The 21,023-nt window shown below is 26.6% G+C and overlaps 1 protein-coding gene across 1 annotated transcript in view; it reads left to right on the forward strand.

The window, feature by feature from the left end:
• gogo (thrombospondin-1 like protein golden goal) overlaps positions 1-21,023 on the forward strand; it is a 97,248-nt gene that overhangs the window by 30,481 nt on the left and 45,744 nt on the right. The window contains exon 5 of the mRNA XM_075372018.1: positions 12,692-13,037. Within this exon, the coding sequence (XP_075228133.1) occupies positions 12,692-13,037 (346 nt within the window). The remainder of the gene's footprint in view (positions 1-12,691; positions 13,038-21,023) is intronic.

The following is a 21,023-nucleotide window of genomic DNA, read 5'->3' on the forward strand; positions in this document are numbered from 1 at the left end:
GATTCTCAGGTTATAAAGACTTGCACTCACCCAATAGACTTTATATTAGGAGAATATTTCTAACCTATGTTGGAAAGTTCCAGTTATGCAAATCCAATTTGATAATACAACTTGAGTGATAATTAATTACAAAGCAAATTATAGAATGCATGAATTTTATAGAAATTGAAAAGTCAGAACAACAGGATTTGATCCACCAAATATCAAGCAAAGAAAGACATAGTACACACAGAGATTTAAACAGGCATTTGATGAATAGCACTTGCTAGTTAATGCTGAAAAGATAGCAGGGTGATTAACATCCAGGTGTCTTCTGAGGATGGTGAAGAAGAACCACCAGGTCCTATAGCAGAGCATTTTCTAATAGATTTCCAACTCGACTGTACAAGATTAAGAAGTTTAAATCTCTACCTAAAATACAGGTGTGCCTTTAGTGAAAGTGGTCCCTTGAATGAATCAACTACAAGGAATTGTGCATCTATAGAGTTCCAAAAAGAACAGCATCTTCTAAGATGATTCTGTCCATAGGCAAATGGCTCAATTAAAGAATTATGCTTTACAACTGAACACAGTTAATATGGCTCAGTTTTGGATTAAAAGTCTATGAAAAGAACTAGACATGCAAAAAATTATGTAATTTTTTAGAGCTAAAGTATTAACTGCCACCAATTACAAATAATGACAAGATGATATCACAAACCGAGTCATTGTTGCAGCTGACACAAACCCAGAGAAGAAGGAATCAAGAAAGGGAGGATAATTCAACTCATTAAGGGAATAATTTGGAAGATTATGTTGCTTTATTAACTTATCCTGGGCAATGAAAAGTGTACATACATATGAATTAAGAGTTTTATCATTGTTTTAAATAAATTAAATTTTTTTTTAAATTCAAATTATAGGAATGCACTTCATAATAGTAATCAAGAATAAATTTTTTATTTCTAAATAAATGTTATTTCTCAATATAATCCTATGAATAACAGATTATTCATAATGAATATTAGTAACGACACGATCATAATTTATTTTGTTAATAGTTTGCAATATGAAAATTGTTCATGAAGTTTGATTTTTCATATAAATTATAGTTACAAAGTTGTTAACTTGTACTTGAGCTAGTATAGCGTTTGTAATGTTCAACTAAAGGTGTAAAAGATATATAATCCTAATATATTCCAAGTTATCGTTGTGTAACGGTACTTAACATACTATTAATTATTAATGACTCATTGGACTGTTGTCGAAGTTCTTGAACTTTTAACTTAAATTGTAAATTGCAACGTACAGAAAGATATTATTAATTCATTCATTTATACATTTTCCAAACATAAAAGGCAAGTGATTAATTTATGATAAATTTTCATCATTTAGTACACTCATTATTTCTAAGAGTAATTCATTAAATACTCTCCTTTAAATGAAAAAAATATAAAATTAATAGCATGTAGACTGGAAAGAAAATAAATCAATCAAGATAAATCTATTCCGTATGGTAATTTGTCTTTATTAAGAAGTTGTCTTCACTTTTACTCATAGTTTTTTTTTTTTTTTTTACTTTAATAAATAGCTTTTTGTTAATGTGCTTCTGACAATTTTTTTTAACTCTAATAAAAATTCTGTTTCACTATAAAACTCATAAATATATTCAGAACTGGTTTCAAAATTATTATTTAATACAATTAGACTTTAATTTCTAAAAAGAGCTCATCCATTTTATAATCCACCTACAGTATGTGTAGACAGTATTGAGTAGAGTATTGTGTCAATTATTGTTTCTTGCTGCTGCTGTGTAGAGATTCAAATCGTTAAAAATTTAATTATTTTTATTTGGAATTTGGTATTTCTATTGAACTACAAACACTGAGGGTTCAGTACTGATTTTTACTTCCTTGTTCAAAGTAAAGGAAGTATTGTGATCACAAAATTTTTGGTTTTCAGATTTCAATGAAAATTTCCATTTTGGCGTAACATCTGTACGTATGTATGTATCTCACATAAGTCAAAAATGTTGAAATTTTGGATTTAGGACCCTTGTAACATCTAGTTGTGCACTTCTCCTTTTGATTGCAATCAACTGAACCAAAAGTGTCCAACCTGCAGTAATAAGCCCTTTCAGAGCTTTTCACCAATATATCATAAATGGTTCTTATTTTCATTGGTTCTAGAGCTATAGCCAAATAAAACTTTAATTAATGAAGTATTTGGATCTTACACAGGAAAGGCGTGTAAAATTGAAGGTTTGAGTCAGACTTTATCTCCTTTTTTTTAATTTAAATATATTGAGTTATTAATAATTAACCTCTGATTATAAAAAAAATTACAATAAATAGTAATTCAACAATAACAATAAAAAAAATATGAATACATCATAAATTATTAATGAAACAAAATTTTATGTACTTTTCATTTAAAAAAAATTTGTATATGTAATTTAGTAGTCGTACAAGGATGTCAGTCATGTGGTGTCCACATCAGATTTCTTTTGGAAAGTAGTATTTGAATAGCAGATTTTTTAAACCTCCTTCCTTTTGTTAATTTCTTCCAATTTTTCTTTTTATATATCTGTCATCAGGGGTTAAGAATTTTACAACAGTAACAAGGACGTTGTGAGAAATTACCAAAAAATTAAATTCTTAAGTTTAGTTACTTTTCAGCTGTGAATGTACCCAGTTTTTGCTGGAAATATGCAAAGATACCATTCATGAGATTATTTATTTTTTTTTTGTGATAAAGTTAACCAATATGCAAATTTATTCCTGTTTATTTATTTTCTTTTATTTTTATTTAGTACCAATTTCAAATAATCTCTCTAATGAATTAGAAATCCTGTGATTAAATTTAAATGACCTACTCACATTTGTTTTTATTTCATCCTTTATGACCGCATAGGATCACTTTAACCAATCCATTATCCAAGTCTCTTCGAATGGACTGTTCAGGTCCTGCAGTCCTCCCAGTACTTTTTCATACTTTCCTACCTCCATGCCCCTTCTGGTGTAGTAAATGTTCGTGTTGTGAGTTTCATTCTTGAGAGTGTAGAGCGAGTGTTTTGTCCTTGATTCTTTCATTCAATTTTATCTTATCTTTGGTGTCTTCTGGTGTAAAGTTAATTTCCTTCAGATCCTCTCTTATTTCTCTAATTCAACAGCATCTGTCTTGGTATTTTGGTGTTTTTCAAGTTAAGATTGTACTGTACCAGCTGTTTGAGAAGTCTCAAATCTTTCATCCTCATAATGTGCCCAAAAATTCTAGTCTCCTCTTATGCAGGGTATCAGTGATAGGTTCTAACTCTTTGTGCATGATTTTGTTGGTTATGATCCACCACTGCCCATCTTTCTGGTACTCTTTGTTGATGCAGATTTTTTTTCAATTTTCTGGACTCCGTTGGTCTTTGTTTGTTCAGGTGTATGAGTGTTCTGCTGTATTTGTGGCTTCCGGTTTTATAACTGCATTGTAGTGTCTTATTTTTGTATTTATGGATAGAGACATTTTTACTGTAGCTGTACCAGGGTAATTTTTGTGCTTTAGCTTGTTTATTTTTTCTTGTTTGGATTGAGGTTTTTTCATTTAGGTTGTTTGTTATTATTTCTCTGAGGTATTTAAAATGAGTTATTATTTTGACTTTATTACTATTTATGCTTACTTCTTCTAATTGTGTTGGTTTTTGGGGCATAATTTCTGTTTTCAAATGATATATTGAGGCCAGTTTTATTTGCAATGTTTTGAAGTAATATATCTTATAAATATAGTAATATTTGTGTTATAGCACCATCGATGTCAGTTACTAGCAGTGCCAAGTTGTCGGCGAAACCATGGCAGTTAGTTTTGATTTTTTGGCCTGTTTTTATTTTTTTGGGACCTTTTTAGCCATTTTTCATTACCATTTGCAAAAAGCAGTTGAATAGTAGCAGTGAGAGTCCATCACCTTGGCACAGTTCTGTTTTGATTGCAAATGATTTCGGGAGTTCACCTCTGAATTTCACTTTTGACTTAATGCTTGTGAGTCTCAGTTTTATCATTTTTATTAATTTGGGATGTAGTCTGAGGTGTCATAGAATTTTTGGTAGGGATTCTCTGTAGATGCAATCATATGTTTTCTTGATGTCTACAAACTTTTTTGCCATGTCTCTGCTTCTTTTTCTATTGTAATCCATTATTAGCTTGAGACTCATGATCTGGTCTGGACAGATCCTCCAGGGTCAGAAACCTTCCTGGTATTCTTGTAGTTCTTTCTTGAATTGTAAACTGATCTTGTTGAGGATGATTCTTGAAAAAATTTTGTACATTGTGTCACCTTTGTTTATTAAACATTAATTACTTTTTTTGATAGAGGCAATTCTGTACACCCTTTTCCACAGGCTTAGCATCCTGTTTTATAAGTATTTATTTGGCTCTGTGAAAAAGTTACAGAAAATTAGTTCACTTCTCACTTCCTCTTGTAAGACTAGTATGATATATTTGATTTCTTATTGGTTATCTGCCCACCACATATTTTTCCATTCCAACGGGTTCAAACAGTAAGTAGTAATCAGTTTACATGTTAGCTATGTATTATTTACTTAAATGCCATTATATTTTTAAATTAGTGAAACAGTTATTATGATTTGATAATTGTTATGTCTATTGACTTATCATTCAACTGATATTTTTTGAATACTTGTTTTTATTTTAGTTAGTATTTCACTTCAATTAGATCGGTTTGGAATTTTATGCTTCTAATTTACATTCTTTGAAATGAATATTTGGCAATTACCAAATATGGAACAGAATGCCATGCAGTTCTTCATTGAGTTTAGGTTAGGTTAGTTTATTGTTTTAAACTTTAAAACATTAATTAAAACATTGATTTAAACAAAGATTGTATGTGGCAGGCAGATTACGTAGTAAGTACCAATATCTATAAGAATAATATATATATCAGTAAGAATAATATCTACTATTCTTAAAAGTACCTGTCATCTCATATTAGATCACTTAAAATTCGTTTGTTTATCGTATATGGCAAACATATTTATTAATTTAAGAATGTTAATATTTTTATAACATTTCTAATAAATCGTATTCACTTAAAATTTGATCTGTTCTTAAGCATAATATTATTACAGTAACCTATATTATATATTTGAAATCCTATTTTCACCCAAGTTTACCTTTTTCGATAATGTACTAGATTGCATTTCAAAAATTTTGGTTTTGCAGCCAAAATGTTTATGTATAGTTGTTTACCATCCACCATTTTTTTTCTTCAGATTATATTACTTGAGTGACTGAAACAAATTGTTCAGTACTTATGTAATTAAAATCAATGCAGCCACTTTGTAGTGGCAGTTCTACAAACACACTTATAAATGTAGGGATACTTATATACATAGATAAACAAAGGGACAAGCCAAACACATAAATCTCTTTTTCATGCCACACAAGTAAAACTGTTTTCCTACACTTTCCTGTACCTAGGTACAATTACCCCTCTATTTTTTTTTGTGGGAAGATAATTAAATAATAAAGATTTTGTAGGCTTATCAATATTGCTAATAAAAATATAAAATGAACTGTAAAACAATGAAAAATGCTCAGAAAACTGTGATAAAAAACAATTTTTTTTCTCAGTTGATTTGTTTTTTTCACATTACCAGCAGCACATCATTACAAAATTATATTATATGATTAAGGCTAATAACATGGAAATTATACATTTACCCCACTATAATAAAGCATGAGTAATTTTCCTAAAAACATTAAACAGTTCAATATAAAAATATTATTCTTTAATTTCTTGATCCCCTAAAAAATGTCCCAGTTACAAATACTAAAATTACAGAAACACTTCTAAACATCATGTAAACAATATTAAAATAATATGATATAAGCATTTATTTTGTTGTAAAAATCCTCTCTGTTGAACAAAAACTATGCTCCAACAAAAAAAAGTCACAATTAACTTCTTGAAATCATTAAATTACATTTTTGGTTTAATGGAAGATGAAATATTACTATGTAACTAAAGATTGATATTCTAAAGAAAACTTTCAAAGAATAACTTGAAATTTAATTTTCTTTCAAATTTCAACATTTTGAAATCAGAATTTTTCTTTATATTTTGACTTTTTAAAGTTGGCTTCAAATTAAGGATTAGTAAACTGTTTGTAATTGTTTTCAATACAGCCCAAACTTCTAAATATAAAAACCTAAAGAAGAATTGAAAAATGATTATTTTTTTAGGTTGTTCTATTTTAAATGGTTAAATTATTTTTTTATTTATTTTATTTTTTTGAAATACCATTATATATGCGTAAGTACATTAAGTAGTGATAGAATACGGATTTCAGTTACAGAATTCAACACCAAGAGACCTGCTCATATAAATTTATTATAAAACATTTGTTTTTAATTAATGAATGTAGTTAAGTTTAGATTTTAGCAAATAGAGATGTTTAATAATTAAATATTAAACCTTTATTAACATAATTAAGTGTTTTGATTGTTATTATATAAATCTAATGCAATGCTATTATCACTTGTCAATCATTTTATCAAAATTAAACTTTTATAGTAAGTTCTGATATAAATATTGCTGTAATACTGTTCTACATTGTTGTTAATTTTATTTAATGCAGCACAGTGAATGTAGATAATCAGTTTTTAAAGTTACATGATACTACAGGTTGTTAATCTAATTAATTACTGTCATGAAATGTAACACTTGAATGCAATTCATGAAATACATGACAAACTATTTAATTGTTCAGACATTTCTAATTAAAGCTGGAAGTTTAATCATTTCAATCCTTTACTCTGAAGTGGTGGTCGCTGATTCACAGTAATTGTGTTGGCATTCGTTCAATGAATTCTACATACAAAGTTCGCTAAGAGTTAAGCCACAGTTGAACATATCTCTTAGTGAAGTACACTCTAATCCTGATTATCACAGTGGTATTTCTACAAGTAGTCATTGGAAAGCACATATGGACACATGTACACACCAACAGATATGAGTATATCTGTAATACTCATTAAGTTATTGCAGCAGATCAACATTCTTTTTTCTTTTTTTTTTGTTAACCGATTTCTGTTCATAGGAAGTGAATAATTTATTCCTGATCAAAAGTAACTGAATTATTGCTCTAAAAGGAAGAAATTTAGGTCAAACAGAGGTTTCAAAGGTCAAACATAGGTCTAAAACTGATAATATTGTTTTTTGTTTTTTTTTTTTTTTAGTCTTACTTTCATATGACATAACTTTTTATACAATGTAACTACTGTTAATAAACAATTTTTGGAGTTGTTCAATGAAGCTGAAAATACAAATAATAGATAAAATGAAATGTTGATATGAGTAGAAATGAATAATGTGGATTATTCACAACAATTAAAAAAAAAAGAATATGAATGATAATTGTATTGAAAATAGAAATGAAGGCGATGTTAGTAAAGAATTTATATATATATATATATATATATATAATTGAACTTAAAATAAATACATGAAAAAGAGTCTAAACTTAAGCCATTGTCATTTCATCCATACTTCTCATCCTTTAATTTTATATTACTTCCTGAAACATGCCGCATGTTAAAAAACCATAAAATTGTTAGGGATGCACCCTGCCATCTTACTCAGGACTCAAAGTTTATAATCGTAACTAGCAGACCCGGCAATGCTTCGCTATTGCCGAAGAGTGGGAGAGAGAGAGTATAAATGAACACAATTTAAAATTTGATAAAAAATTAAAAAACTAAACTTCACAAATTTTACCTTTCACTTATTCTCCTTCCCCTTTTCCCTTTCCAACTTCTCCCTTTCACCCTTCTCCCTCTCCCCTCTCCCAGTTTCCTTTTTACCCTTTCCTGATTTCCCCATTTCTCTTTCCACCTTTCCTCCTTTTCCCAGTTTTTCATTTTCCCCCTTTTCCCTTTTGTCCGCACGTAAATCGATCCATTAGTTTATTGGTCTTTAGCAGACACACATACAAACATGCCTTTTATATATATAGAATAAAAATGTCTGTTTGTATATTTGTTTGTTTCGTAAATATCTCGACACTGGCCCCACCTAGTGGGTGTAGTTTTTACAAAAATATTTCTTTTCACTTAACTAATATTCATATTCTGAATATGAACCAAATTGGTTCATAAATATAATTTTTCTAAATATCTCAACCCCAGTGCCATCTAGCGGGTTCATTTTCTGCAGAGATAATTCTTTCAGACCATAAATAAAATTTTTCAAAATATCTCGATGCCAGCGCCACCTAGCGCTTCCAAACTAATTCAGAAACCTTCTCTGGCATGCGTCCAACCATTCCCCAAAGTTTCATCGCTATCGGATGAACGGTTTAGGAAGTCATAAGAGACAAACAAACATTCATTTTTATATATGTAGATAATAGAGTATTCAAAGAAAATAAAAAAATTACTAAACACATATTACAAAAATATAAAGAAAATTAAAAAATTACAAAAATATAATGTTAAAATAATAGTAATATAATGTTAAACATTCGTAGTTCCATTATATTGGGATAACAACATGATCATACAAGTACTTGAACAGTTTATTTTCCAAAACAAATAAATCAGTAGAAGTTTCCATATTTTCATATTTGTCACAAAACTTTGTCATAGTTGCCAGATTGCCCATATTTTCATTAGAAGAAACTGGTTGTTGCCAGTTCATTCATGATTAATTTGGTCATAAAGGCATAATACAAAATATCTAATAAAAGAATAATGATTTGAGTACTATCAATTAATATATGTGAAATATCAATCAGCCACAGATTACTACATCAGCTATAAATTACTATATCACTACATGCAATTGTAATTTAGTATAGCTGAAAGTATACGTTAATGGTAGTTAAAAAAAAAAAATGTATTTTATTGTGAAAAATTTATCATCCTAATAAATTTGTCTGCAATGTGTATTTTGGCTGTTAACTGATAATATGAAAGTGTTTAGTTTAGATTTAATAAAAAGGTAGTAATTAAATTTTAGTATATATATTTATAAGTATTATAAAATTTGCAGAAATCATGATAATGGGAATATAATTTAGAAAGATTATCATGTTAAATTTAAATGCAATTATTTAAAAAATAAATGTGTACAGAAAAAAATTTCAGGGGGAATATATTATAAGAAATGGATAAGTATTCTGAAAGTATACACACACACACACACACACACAATTACTGTTTCCAACTCTAAAACTCTAAATGCATTTGCATCATTCTTATCTTTTTTTTAATGCAGAATTATCAATTATTATTCACAAGTAAAACATAATAAAGATTAATTTATGAATATTTGTGTATGAAATTTCTATTATCTTACTTTCCACATATTTTGTCTAGTCCAAGTTGGTAAGGAATATACGAGTACATTACATCATTATTTAAGTTTTTTTAAAATCATTCAATATCACAGAAATTAGCTTCATAACAAGATTTTATACAAAATGTAAAATGTTTAACTTATATGAATTGATATTTGATGATTGAATTTATCTTTAGTAATAGAATAAAATTCTTATAAGATATTTTTAAAATCATTTGAATTGTTTTATTAATATTCAAAGCATATGAATCTTTTTGTAATATCATGTCCAGACATTAATACATGGCATTTAAGTAGTTTGACATTAATACATGGCATATATGTAGTTTTTAAATGGAATATTAATTGTTGCGTAGAGACAATTTGATCTATTTATTTAAATTTATAAAACAGATTGTTAAATTGAGTTTTGATCTCTTAATTTACATAAAATAATCATAAGTCCTATCGTTTTCAGGGTCTTTTATTATGGAACTATTTTCTGGAATTTTGTTTTCTATGTTTATTGATGAGGAGGAGTTGAATTACAACAATAAGAAGACATGTTTGATAGCTGTGTCAAAAACAAGTTGGATTGTCGTATAAAACAGTTATGAAGCTCATAAATCATTTTAGATATTCTTTAATAAAAAGTCTTTCTCAACCTCCTATAATAACCACAGTAAAATTGATAATGGTATCTGTTCTTAATGTTGAATCATCTATTTTGTATAATTTTATGTAGTTAAATTGCTTTACTTGTAATAAAAACACTTCAACATTTTCTTTAAACAAAGTACATTAGCAGTTTGCTTTTCTTTTGTATTATCAATTATGTATTTGTTATAACAAAAAATCAGATTACTAGTATAAATCCACAGAACCGTAAACTTCATTTACACACTGAATGATATTATCATTGGACTTTTTTTGAGTCTAATAATGGATGCCATAGTTAAAATGGCCTAATGTGATGCTGAAGAACAATAGACATCATTAATTTAAGTTATGACATCTATATTCTTCCAATTTTAACTGTTTGAATCTTTCAAACAGTGTAATGTTATGTAACATAATTTTGTTGCAACATGATTTTATAAAAAATCTTTTTAACAAAATTTTTTTAACACCAGATTTTCTGCACCAGATTAATCATTTTGTATTTTCAAATCATCTTTTTTGCAGTTTGAAAATAGTAAATATATGTTTGAAAAAACGAAAATCAGTTGTGCATTCTAGTAGATTATTAAATCTATATGATTTTCTAATTACATAGTTAGTTTTCTCAATCAAAAAACTTATTTTTATTAAAAAATCTGAAAATTTTAAAGATATATAAAACGTTTTCTAAGGTTTGTTAACTTCATATTGCAATGACTTTACAATGTCATTTCCTCTTACAGCAGAATTTTAATTAAATTTCCATCTACATTAATCAACTGCGTAGATTATTATAGATTAATGATGATATCAATCCCTTAAAACTGTATGTAATTATTAAACGTTTGACTATGCTACTGAATAATTGATAATAGTTAGTCATTACACAATAATCATATACATTAGATCAAATGAAACAACTATTATTTTGTGTGTTTCTAAACTGGCTAGTTTTTAAACCAACAATTAGTAGCTTAATATTGTATATCTCATCAGTACTGTCAAGACTTTATATAACACTTAATAGTAGTAACATTATGGTGAATTAACGTTCAGAATGTTAAATAATTCGTTATTATTAATATTTTTCAACAATCATTATCAAAATTGTTGTGAACTTCACAAGCAGTGTGGTCCAACCATAATTATTTTGACTTTCATAACTGAAACAAAATACAAATTTGATCTAAGCACAATTCCAAACAAAAATAATTTAATTCTTGGTTAAATCTTTTTTATATTTTACTCTTTTTAATTAAATAATTTTAATTAAAAGATATTAATTTTTTTCTCATTTATTAACTTTGAAAACAGTTTTAATTTTTTAATATTTTAAGAATCTTTTCTAATATTTGAGGTTATGTCAAACATATTTTGAGGTTCTGTCAAACTATTTATTTTGTTTTATATTTAAAACATGTTGCTACATCCAGGAAAATATCTCACTTCATTTTATAGACTTTATTCCTGGATTGGTATGCTATAAAAACTTTACTTAAGCCTTGTAATTTTTTGATGATGATTTTCAATTTTTTTATTGACATAAAAAACATAGTTCATACCCCAAAGTGTTTGAAGGCAACCACCAAAATGAAAAACTTAACGGGTCAAAAGGTTACGCACAGCGTAACCTGACGACTGCAGTCTACCATGCAAGAGACAGTTTGCTGTGCATTCATTCTATTAATATCATCCCAAATCATCGCAAGTGCAACATATATCATGGTTATAAATGCAAATGAAACTAAACCGAAACTAAATGAAACTATAAATGTTATTTATAACATTTATGTTGTCATAAATTACAATTCATCGTACACTGAAGCTGTAAGAGGTCATTTAATTTATGAAAGAGTAATAAATAATAAATAAATTTATTGAACTTGCCTTGATACTGTTCAAAAGATTGTCATCTTACTGTCACATAAAAGGATACTAAATACTTGTTATTTATTTATAGTTGTTTATATATCCAAGGTCCTACATATTTACTGCAATATGTGTTGGATAATGTGAACCATATTTTAAACATAACTTTAAGTGCAAATGTAAATACAGTAATTAGATGATGATATCATTGTAAATATGATTTCTTAATATTATTTTTATAAAAACGATGATTGTGGAAAGCACGACATAGAGCTCCCCCCCGCCACCGTGCAGTCAACTCACACCATCACAGCAGTAATTAACTTACAGCGTAGACCCAGTAGATGACCATTTCAATTGTTAAACAACCATTATCAATAGAAACTGAATAATAAGTATAAAAAAAAAATATAAATTAAAAAAAATTAATGATAAAAAAATAATATTTAATAACTATACTTTGTAATGTTCTGTAAGTGTTGTTTATTTTGTTATTTAGATAATAATGTAGTATTTATTATTATTATTTATCATTATACTTCCTTCTATTTGTTATGAAGCATTTGGATTTTTTTTAATACTAATTCATCATGGTCCACTAATGATGATTGTTTAACTATCAAAACAGCCATCCAATTCTAGATTTTAATTAATTCTTTTTAAATACCTTGTGAGCATTTAAAAAAATTAATATTTTTTTATAATTTACGCAAATGAATTTTATTTTATAATTTATTTATTCTTAAATAGTTAAATAATTATAGCTTTATTTACATAAATTGTAATAAAACAATATATTTTAAATATAACAAATTATTTTTAATTTTTGTATTTTTTTAGGCTGAATGGAGTGAAAAATTTGTTTTCAATGTTCATGCAAATAGTATATTCCCGTGTGATGGTCATGTTCCTGTACTGTTTCAATATCCTGAGTGTATACTTCCAACTGGTGACAGAGTACGAGTATTTGGTAGATTAAGAGCCGATGTATCAGCACTGTTACCACCAACAACACTTCATTATCTTGCTGAACAACGAATTAATCGTGGTCAACATGCTCTTAAATTTGACTGTGATCTTTTCACTGAAAAGTTTGTTGAGTACTGCTTTGTTTATGTCAGTCAAGCGATCACTGGAGCTGTATCTGATGTCAGAATGGATTGTGTACCTACGCTTCCTGTACTTGGTGAGTTAACTAATTATTATCTCATTAACGGATTAACTTGTGGTGTAATTAACTTCAATACTGTTACCATAATCGATACTAACAAAATTAAATCCAATTATTTATCTTCTCCAGTAATATCACTTCATTTGATTAAGTAATTATATAATTTAAAATGGTGTAGATCATTCCATTACTTTATGAAAGTTAAATAATTTATTTTATTTATAAAAGTTGTTATTACAGTGTCATAGGAAAACTTTTATTACATAGCTCTCGATACCCTTTGGTAAAGTTAACAACTTTTACTGGTAGATTTCAATTACTAGTTGAAACATAGCACTTTTTTATACTTCTGATTTAACTTTTCTATGCATTAAATACCATATTTTTAAAATTATAATTGCAGTACTTAAGCACAAAAAAAATTTTCAATATATTAAAAACTATACATAATTGTAAATTTTCTAATAACAAAAGAATTTTTTCTCAAAATTTCAAGAATGTTAGTTGAAACATTTGGTGAAAAGTAATATTCATTCTTGCATTCCAGAGATTTTTAGCTCATACCCAGTAGCAGTCTTATGTCATTTTACATTAAAAAATGTAAATAATTTTGATTAAATAACTTTCATTAAAAGTAAAAATAGACTTAAGTTTATATTGTTATTATTATTAGTATGATTAAAATAACCCTAATCTAACTAAACAAAAATTGTTGTATCTGATCATAACAATATCTGCAAAAATAAATTTTTGCAAAATCGCATCCCCATGCCAAAAATGTGCCGTTGTAGTGGACCGCTATGTTGTTACATCATAGATGAGTGGTAGAATTAAATAAATTAATAATATTTAAAGTGTAAAAAAGTAACTCGGTGTTGATGGGTCTCGAACTCTATCGCCTTTTCTACGTAAGTTATGAAATTATACATTAGTTTAGTTAGTACCGACTGTTGCCGCTAGTACCGCCATAACCGTACTAATTAAATACGGTATGCGCACGTGCTTAAGTTAGAATCATTGAATTAGATAAACGAAAAAATATTATATTAAAATAAAATTATAAATATTTTAAATTAAGTTGTGTGTGTAAGCAGTAAATCGGAAACAACCCACAGTGACGGGAAAGTCCTACAACTGTGTCGTCAACTTTTTTTAACTGTTTATTAGTTTTTAATATCATTATTATGTATTTTAAAATAATTTTCTTCATTTTATTTTGTGTATGTTAAAAGTATTCATTTGTTCATTTTGTATAATTTTTTAATTTCATTTTTTATAAACATAATTATTTCTTTTTGGATTTCTCTATCCCAATTTTGGACTTAAAATAAAATCTGGACATAAAATTTGTACTTGAAGTCTCCCATTTGATACAGAAATGAGCAAGTATTATTTTTATTATTTTTTTTTTTGAATAAATTAAATTTTTATTGTTAATTTTACTTCATCAACAACAGTAATTAAAGTATCAAGACTGAATATGGTCTAAGCATTAAAAGATATCTCTCTTGATCAGGGAGTTTAACATTGTACTATTTATGCTTTTCATTAAATTGATTTTATAGTGGTCACTTTTATTTTTTTATATTAAGTATGTGATTTTGATAATTTTAAAAATATTAAAATGAAAAATTTTAATGTAGAAAAAACAATAACGCACCTTTTTCAGTCAAGTCTGACTTTACTGAAAAACATTATATCTATTTTTTTATATTTTTAATTTATAACTTTTAAACAAAAATTCATGCATTTAATAAAAAGCACTGAAGAAGTAAGCATTATGCACTATGAAAGAGCTTTGACAAAATTCAAAAAATATATTATCAATATTAAAGGGTAAATTTAAAATTTTAATTTATTTATTATATTATTCTTTTGTTAGAATTCATTTTAATAAAATATTTATCCACTGTACTGAGTATATAAATATATGTTTAAAAATATTTACAGTAGTTCTAAATACGAAAAACAATTATATTCTGTATAACTGACTGCCCAGATACATATAGGAAAGCTAGCTTCTAGAACAGTTGACGTTGGGTTGATTCCCAGCAAGTCTGGCAGTTTTTTCACCATTCATTTCAGCCATTCCATCTTTCTTATTAAAATATGTTCAAAACCATCAGAAGAAATAATAATAATTAAAAAAGAAACAAATAATAATAATAAAACACTAAAATATGAAATTAAATAACCCTAACTCAAATTTAATTTAATATTAGCCTGGTTGAAGGACAATCATCAGAGATTTCACAATATGTGGGACATGATATGGTTACATTTTTACATTTTTCTTTTAACCAGAAAATTTTGACTTTGTTTCATCTTAATGAGATATGTACAACAGTAATTCTTCAGGATGTAAGAAAAATGCCAATGAATGCAACTATTCTGAGAGAGCTGGAATACAGATTCCCTAGATCAGCATAACACCCACTTTAATATTTTGAGTATTCCGTTCCCTCTAAATAAATACATAAGTAACAAATTACAAAATGTTCTGTGTTAAACTGAATTTAAAAAAATTACAAAAGTAATAATTTAAAAAATATATTGAGAATTGTAAGCATGGTGACGTCAGTGAGTTTAAAAATCTCATAATAACTTTTTCTCATTTATCTTAAAAATAGTCTCTGAACTATAACTATGAGTATTTTGTTGTAATATTTTCAATAATAATTTTCATACAATGTACACAAGGTTAATAATTTAATTAAGTAATAATATGTCTAAAAAATAACATTATATTGTCTAAAAAAATTAAACTTCTTGAAACATTAATTAATCAAATGATCCGTTATTCATTTTTGCTTTTGTAAGATGGAAACCCATGAAAACAAAGCTTGATTATATGAACAATAATGGTTTAAAGACAGTTTGGTACTATCAGAATCTACTATCTTACTTGAATGTAACAAAACCGTACAAGTTTCATTGAATGAAAAGGTATTTAAATGAAACAAATAAAAGTAACCTAAATAGGATTTAACTCAAGAAGATTTGTGGATTTAAACATAAAATAGATAATTTTAATGAAAGTGTAAACTAGAAATTAATTTCATCATAAGAGAAAGATAGGGATGTTTTCAAAATGATACCTGTCATAAGGATACCGCGATAAGAAACAATATAGCAGCACTTTCAAAGCGATTAAGACGTTGTGAAGTCATCCCTAAGGGTAAATTCATTGCACAACTTTACTGCAAGTTATATCCGAGGGGGATGAAATGAAAACGAGATGGAAGTGGCAGAATTGCTGCATAAAACTTCAGCCCAATCCAATTAGCGTTCATTCCCCTTCTTTACAAAGAACCCTACACAGCGTTTCCTTTCCTTTCGTAAGTGTTTTGTAGCTTGCTTGAGTTAATATGCATGTGCGCCCAGAATATACTGTTGTACATATTATCCATTAACTCTATGCCAAGGTCAACTAATCCTCCACTTAGAAACCCTTCAACTACTAAAGTCATTTTTAAGTATATTTTTCTCATTTCAAGAATCAGTCACCATTCCCATCTTCTCATTAAAAAAATTTCAGTTCAAGCCATGTGGAAAATATTTAAATTGACACAATTCAGTAATTTTCCTGATTATTACATTAAATATTTGTTTTTTATTTCTTACGCACGCAACTTTTAAAAATACATACAATAATACCTACACTGATATATTCTGGATCTTTACATTTAGAATAAAATTAAAGGTTTTCATACTGGCTTCTCTTATTATAAATTTCAAAATTTAAAATTAATATTTTATTGTTGTAAAAATTTTTATTTTTATTTTTATTTAGAGATAATAGATGTGTGTTAATGGAAATTCTTCTCATTATATATGGCTGTCAATCATTCATTATAATAATTAATGAAAGACAGATATTGTTAATAGCATTGATCTTTGATCTCTATAATAATTTACAAATTTGAAATTTTCATCTTATCTTAAATATTAATCATTTTTTCAATTTTGTAAAAATTATTAAAAAGTTGTGATATCCAGCTTATTAAAAGTTTTTTCATACAACAAATCCAACTTTTGTGTAAAATCATCAAATTCCATATTTATATTAAAATGATTACGTTTTCTTTTAAATATAAGATCTTTAAAAGCAAGTTTAAAAATTTGTATACTATTTGGATCTTTTAATTTTTGATAAACAATTTTAAAATTGGGATAATTTTTCTAAGTTTATTTTATGTATCTTCTATTTTTCTGTATTGAAGACTTATAACATAATACTTATACTCTTCGTCATCTTTATTTTTATCTACACGAGTATAATTATAACAAATTTATCATTTTCATCAAGTGGATAAAGTGAAGATAAATATGAGGTGGTCATAGTTTTAATTTTCTTTACATTACCATTTAATTCGTTAATTTGCAACTTACATTTTTAATTTACATCTTCAAGTCTCTTATTTTCGATTTCTATATATTGCAACTTTGAATGCAATTGAGCAATATCATCATTATATGACTTAAAATCTTTAATGAAATAATCTTTTATAATTTTCAAACAATTATCATAAACATTTTTTGATATCCAACATGCTATATTCAAAATTAATTCATCCCTTAAATAAGTATCAATAATCAATAAATCTAATGGATTTGTACCCTTTGGATTCACTTTATATAGGATATTTTGTCGTCTCGAATTCCAGGAGATTAATTTTTGTGAATAATAATCAATTCTTTCGAATCTTTATTATGAAACCAATTTATCAAATCGTTTCCCACCATCATGACATAATTTTGTCGCATTAAAAAAAACCTGTGTTTGTATCAATAATTCTTAAATTCACCAAATATACCATATGAATAATTGTTTTTTATCTGTTCATAACATACATCTATTAAACTCATTTTGTCTCTACATAAAAATAAATTTTTTTTCATTAACAATAAAATATTATTTTTAAATATTTTTAATTATTATATAAAATTGCAAAAATGTCTAATATTTCTATAATTGAAAAGTTCAAATTATTGTAATAATATCTATTATTTTCATCTACAAACTAGAAATTAGTAAATCTAATTTATTTTTATTAACTACATATATAGTGTTTAGCCCATCGGAATTCGAGCCGACTAATTTTTGTGAATAATAATAAATTAATTCTTTTGAATCTTTATTACAAAACCAAACTTCATATTGTTTCCCACCATCTTTACATAATTTTGTTCCATATAAATTTAATAATTTTTAACAACAATAAAATATTAATTTTAAATATTTTTAATTATTATATAAAATTGCAAAAACGTCTAATATTTTCGATAAATTGAAAAGTTTAAATTATTCATCTACAAACCAGAAATTACTAAATCTAGTGGATTTGTACCCTTTGAAACGACTTTATATAAATTATTTTGGGGGCCCAAATTCGCCCCACCAAATGATTCTGTTAATTCTAAAATATGATTATTATATAAAATTGTAAAAATGTCTAATATTTTAGATAAGTTGAAAATTTTAAAATATTGTAATAATATTTTTAATTATTTATAAAATTAGAAAAATGATTAATATTTTCGATAAATTGAAAATTTTAAATTATTAATTTTAATAGAGTTTGTAAATAAATCAAAAACCTACTATTATCATTAGTCTATTTGAATAAAAAAATTTAAGTTTTATATAGATACCAAAATGAAGCTTTGTAATAATAAAATTGTTTCACCAAATTCATCATCTACATTTGAATATAATGAATGTATAAATCACTATAATAATGATGAATATAATCTAATGGTGTTAATTGATTCAATCTATTTTATTATTGATAATAATAATTTAGATAAAACAATACATTTTAAAATAGACTTTCGTCAAATAGTTTGTATATGCGACACTATTTTTGATAAATATTATGATATTGATGATGTAGAGTCATTTAGAAAAAAACTTGAAAATGATTTATCAAAAGTTACTTAAAAGGAGCCACTATTTTCTATATATATATATATATATATATATATAACTTCATTAAATGACTAATACATTCAATAGTTTATTGAAAGATCACTTGTTTATATATATATATATATATATAGATGATTTTTCCAATTGTCGATTCTTCTGTTCTTTCAAAATCAAATTTAAACATTCTTTCGTTCTAGAATTTGATGATTATAAATATAGGCTAATGGAGATAGATTCTAAAATGAAATCTACAATTGTTTCATTCTATTCTGTTATTAATGATATAGATATTGATTGCGAAGAAATACATTTGAAAATAGATTATCGCTGTTATCATAAAAGAATCACTGTTTTAGATAAAGATTATCTCTATGATATTGATGATGTAGAGTCATTTAGAAAACAATTTGATTATGATTTATCAAAAATTATTTTTGATATTTGTACAATCACTGAAATTGATATAAGTTTAACTTTTTAATAATTTATTAATTTTTTTAATATTTAGAGAGATATGAAGGAAGTACAACAGAAAACAAAATTCCCCATTGTGAATGCAATGAGGGGATATGCATTCAAAAAACCAAGTAAACATGGTTCTCTCTTACCAAACACTATTACATGTATTGTATGTGGTCCATCGAATTGTGGTTAAAACAAATGTAGTTTTTAATCCTTTAGTTCAAGAGAATGGAGTACGTTTTCAAAACTTGTACATTTTCTCAAAATCACTTCATCAACCTCTCTATAGAATTTTATCAAATTTGATGATGAATCCTGAAATGGGTTATTATGAATATACTGAAAACGAACGAGTCCCTCAATCAGCGGTGATTGAACTCCATTCAATAATGATTTTTGATGATGTAATCAAAGAGAAACAAAATAGTGTTGGTGCTTATTTTGCAAGGGGTCGTCACAATAAGATTGATTGTTTTTATCTAGCACAAACATATACTAAAATACCAAAACAACTCGTACATGACAATTGTATTTTTTTATTTTATTCAAACATGACAATTTGAATTTAAAACACATTTACGATGATCATATAAACATGTCATTTGACGATTTTAAATCGATGTGTGATCAAGTTTGGAACACAAACCAATATAGTTTTTAGTTATCGATAAAGAGAAAGATAAAAATAAAGGTCGATATAGAAACAATATCGATAAATTCATCGTTGTTGAACGTAACATTTAATGTTAATATAATAATAATTTTTAATTTTATTTTTTCTTCTTAGAACAATGAAGAAGAAGAAACAAATGATTGAAATCGATAAGCTTAATAAAGACTTTAAATGTAAACATGCAGCCTTTATGATGGGTTTGGCTGAAGAAGAAGCTTTATTTGCTAAACGCTTCAAACCGATAAATGATCCTATAAATGAAATTAAAGAAAAGGTAGATAGACCAAGACCACCTCCACCTCCAACCGATGGAGAAATTGATATAGATAGAGTAGGATGTGAACTGGGTGATAGATTGTTACCTCATTTAGAACAACATCAAGATAGGTGTGGACAGAGTTTGTTGGAACAAGATGATGATGATCTAGCCTCTTCAACATTGTTATCTGAACAAAAAACATTACCACTACACTCTGAACAATCTCAAGACGAAGAACCTAGAATATATACAAAATATACGCCTATATTAGAAGACAGTCAGTCTTCTGACATCACTATAACTGAAATAATTAAACCATACTTGGAAATGTTAAAAACAGGTCCAAAAGTATCTAGATCATCTGTATGGTGTAACATATGATAAAAGTATAGATACTTGCATTTTGGGTGACATTAAAATTGAATTTATAAATGATAAAATTCATTTGGGGGATTTCATTTATCCAGCCACACCAGGTCTTTTAGAGTTGTTAGTTTATAAAAATCCAGACTTGAATAAGGTTCACAGAGCAGATATGCAAGCTTATGGTGAAATGTTAAAACATACTGGTGCTCATTTGATGTTGCAACATGATACAGATACAGTAAAATCGAATAAATCTTTTAAATATGATGAAGTGATTAGAAAATTGTTCCCTTCAAAAAAACCTATTTA

This window comes from Lycorma delicatula, chromosome 7, assembly GCF_047948215.1.
Source record: "Lycorma delicatula isolate Av1 chromosome 7, ASM4794821v1, whole genome shotgun sequence".
NCBI classification, from domain to species: Eukaryota; Metazoa; Arthropoda; class Insecta; order Hemiptera; family Fulgoridae; genus Lycorma; species Lycorma delicatula.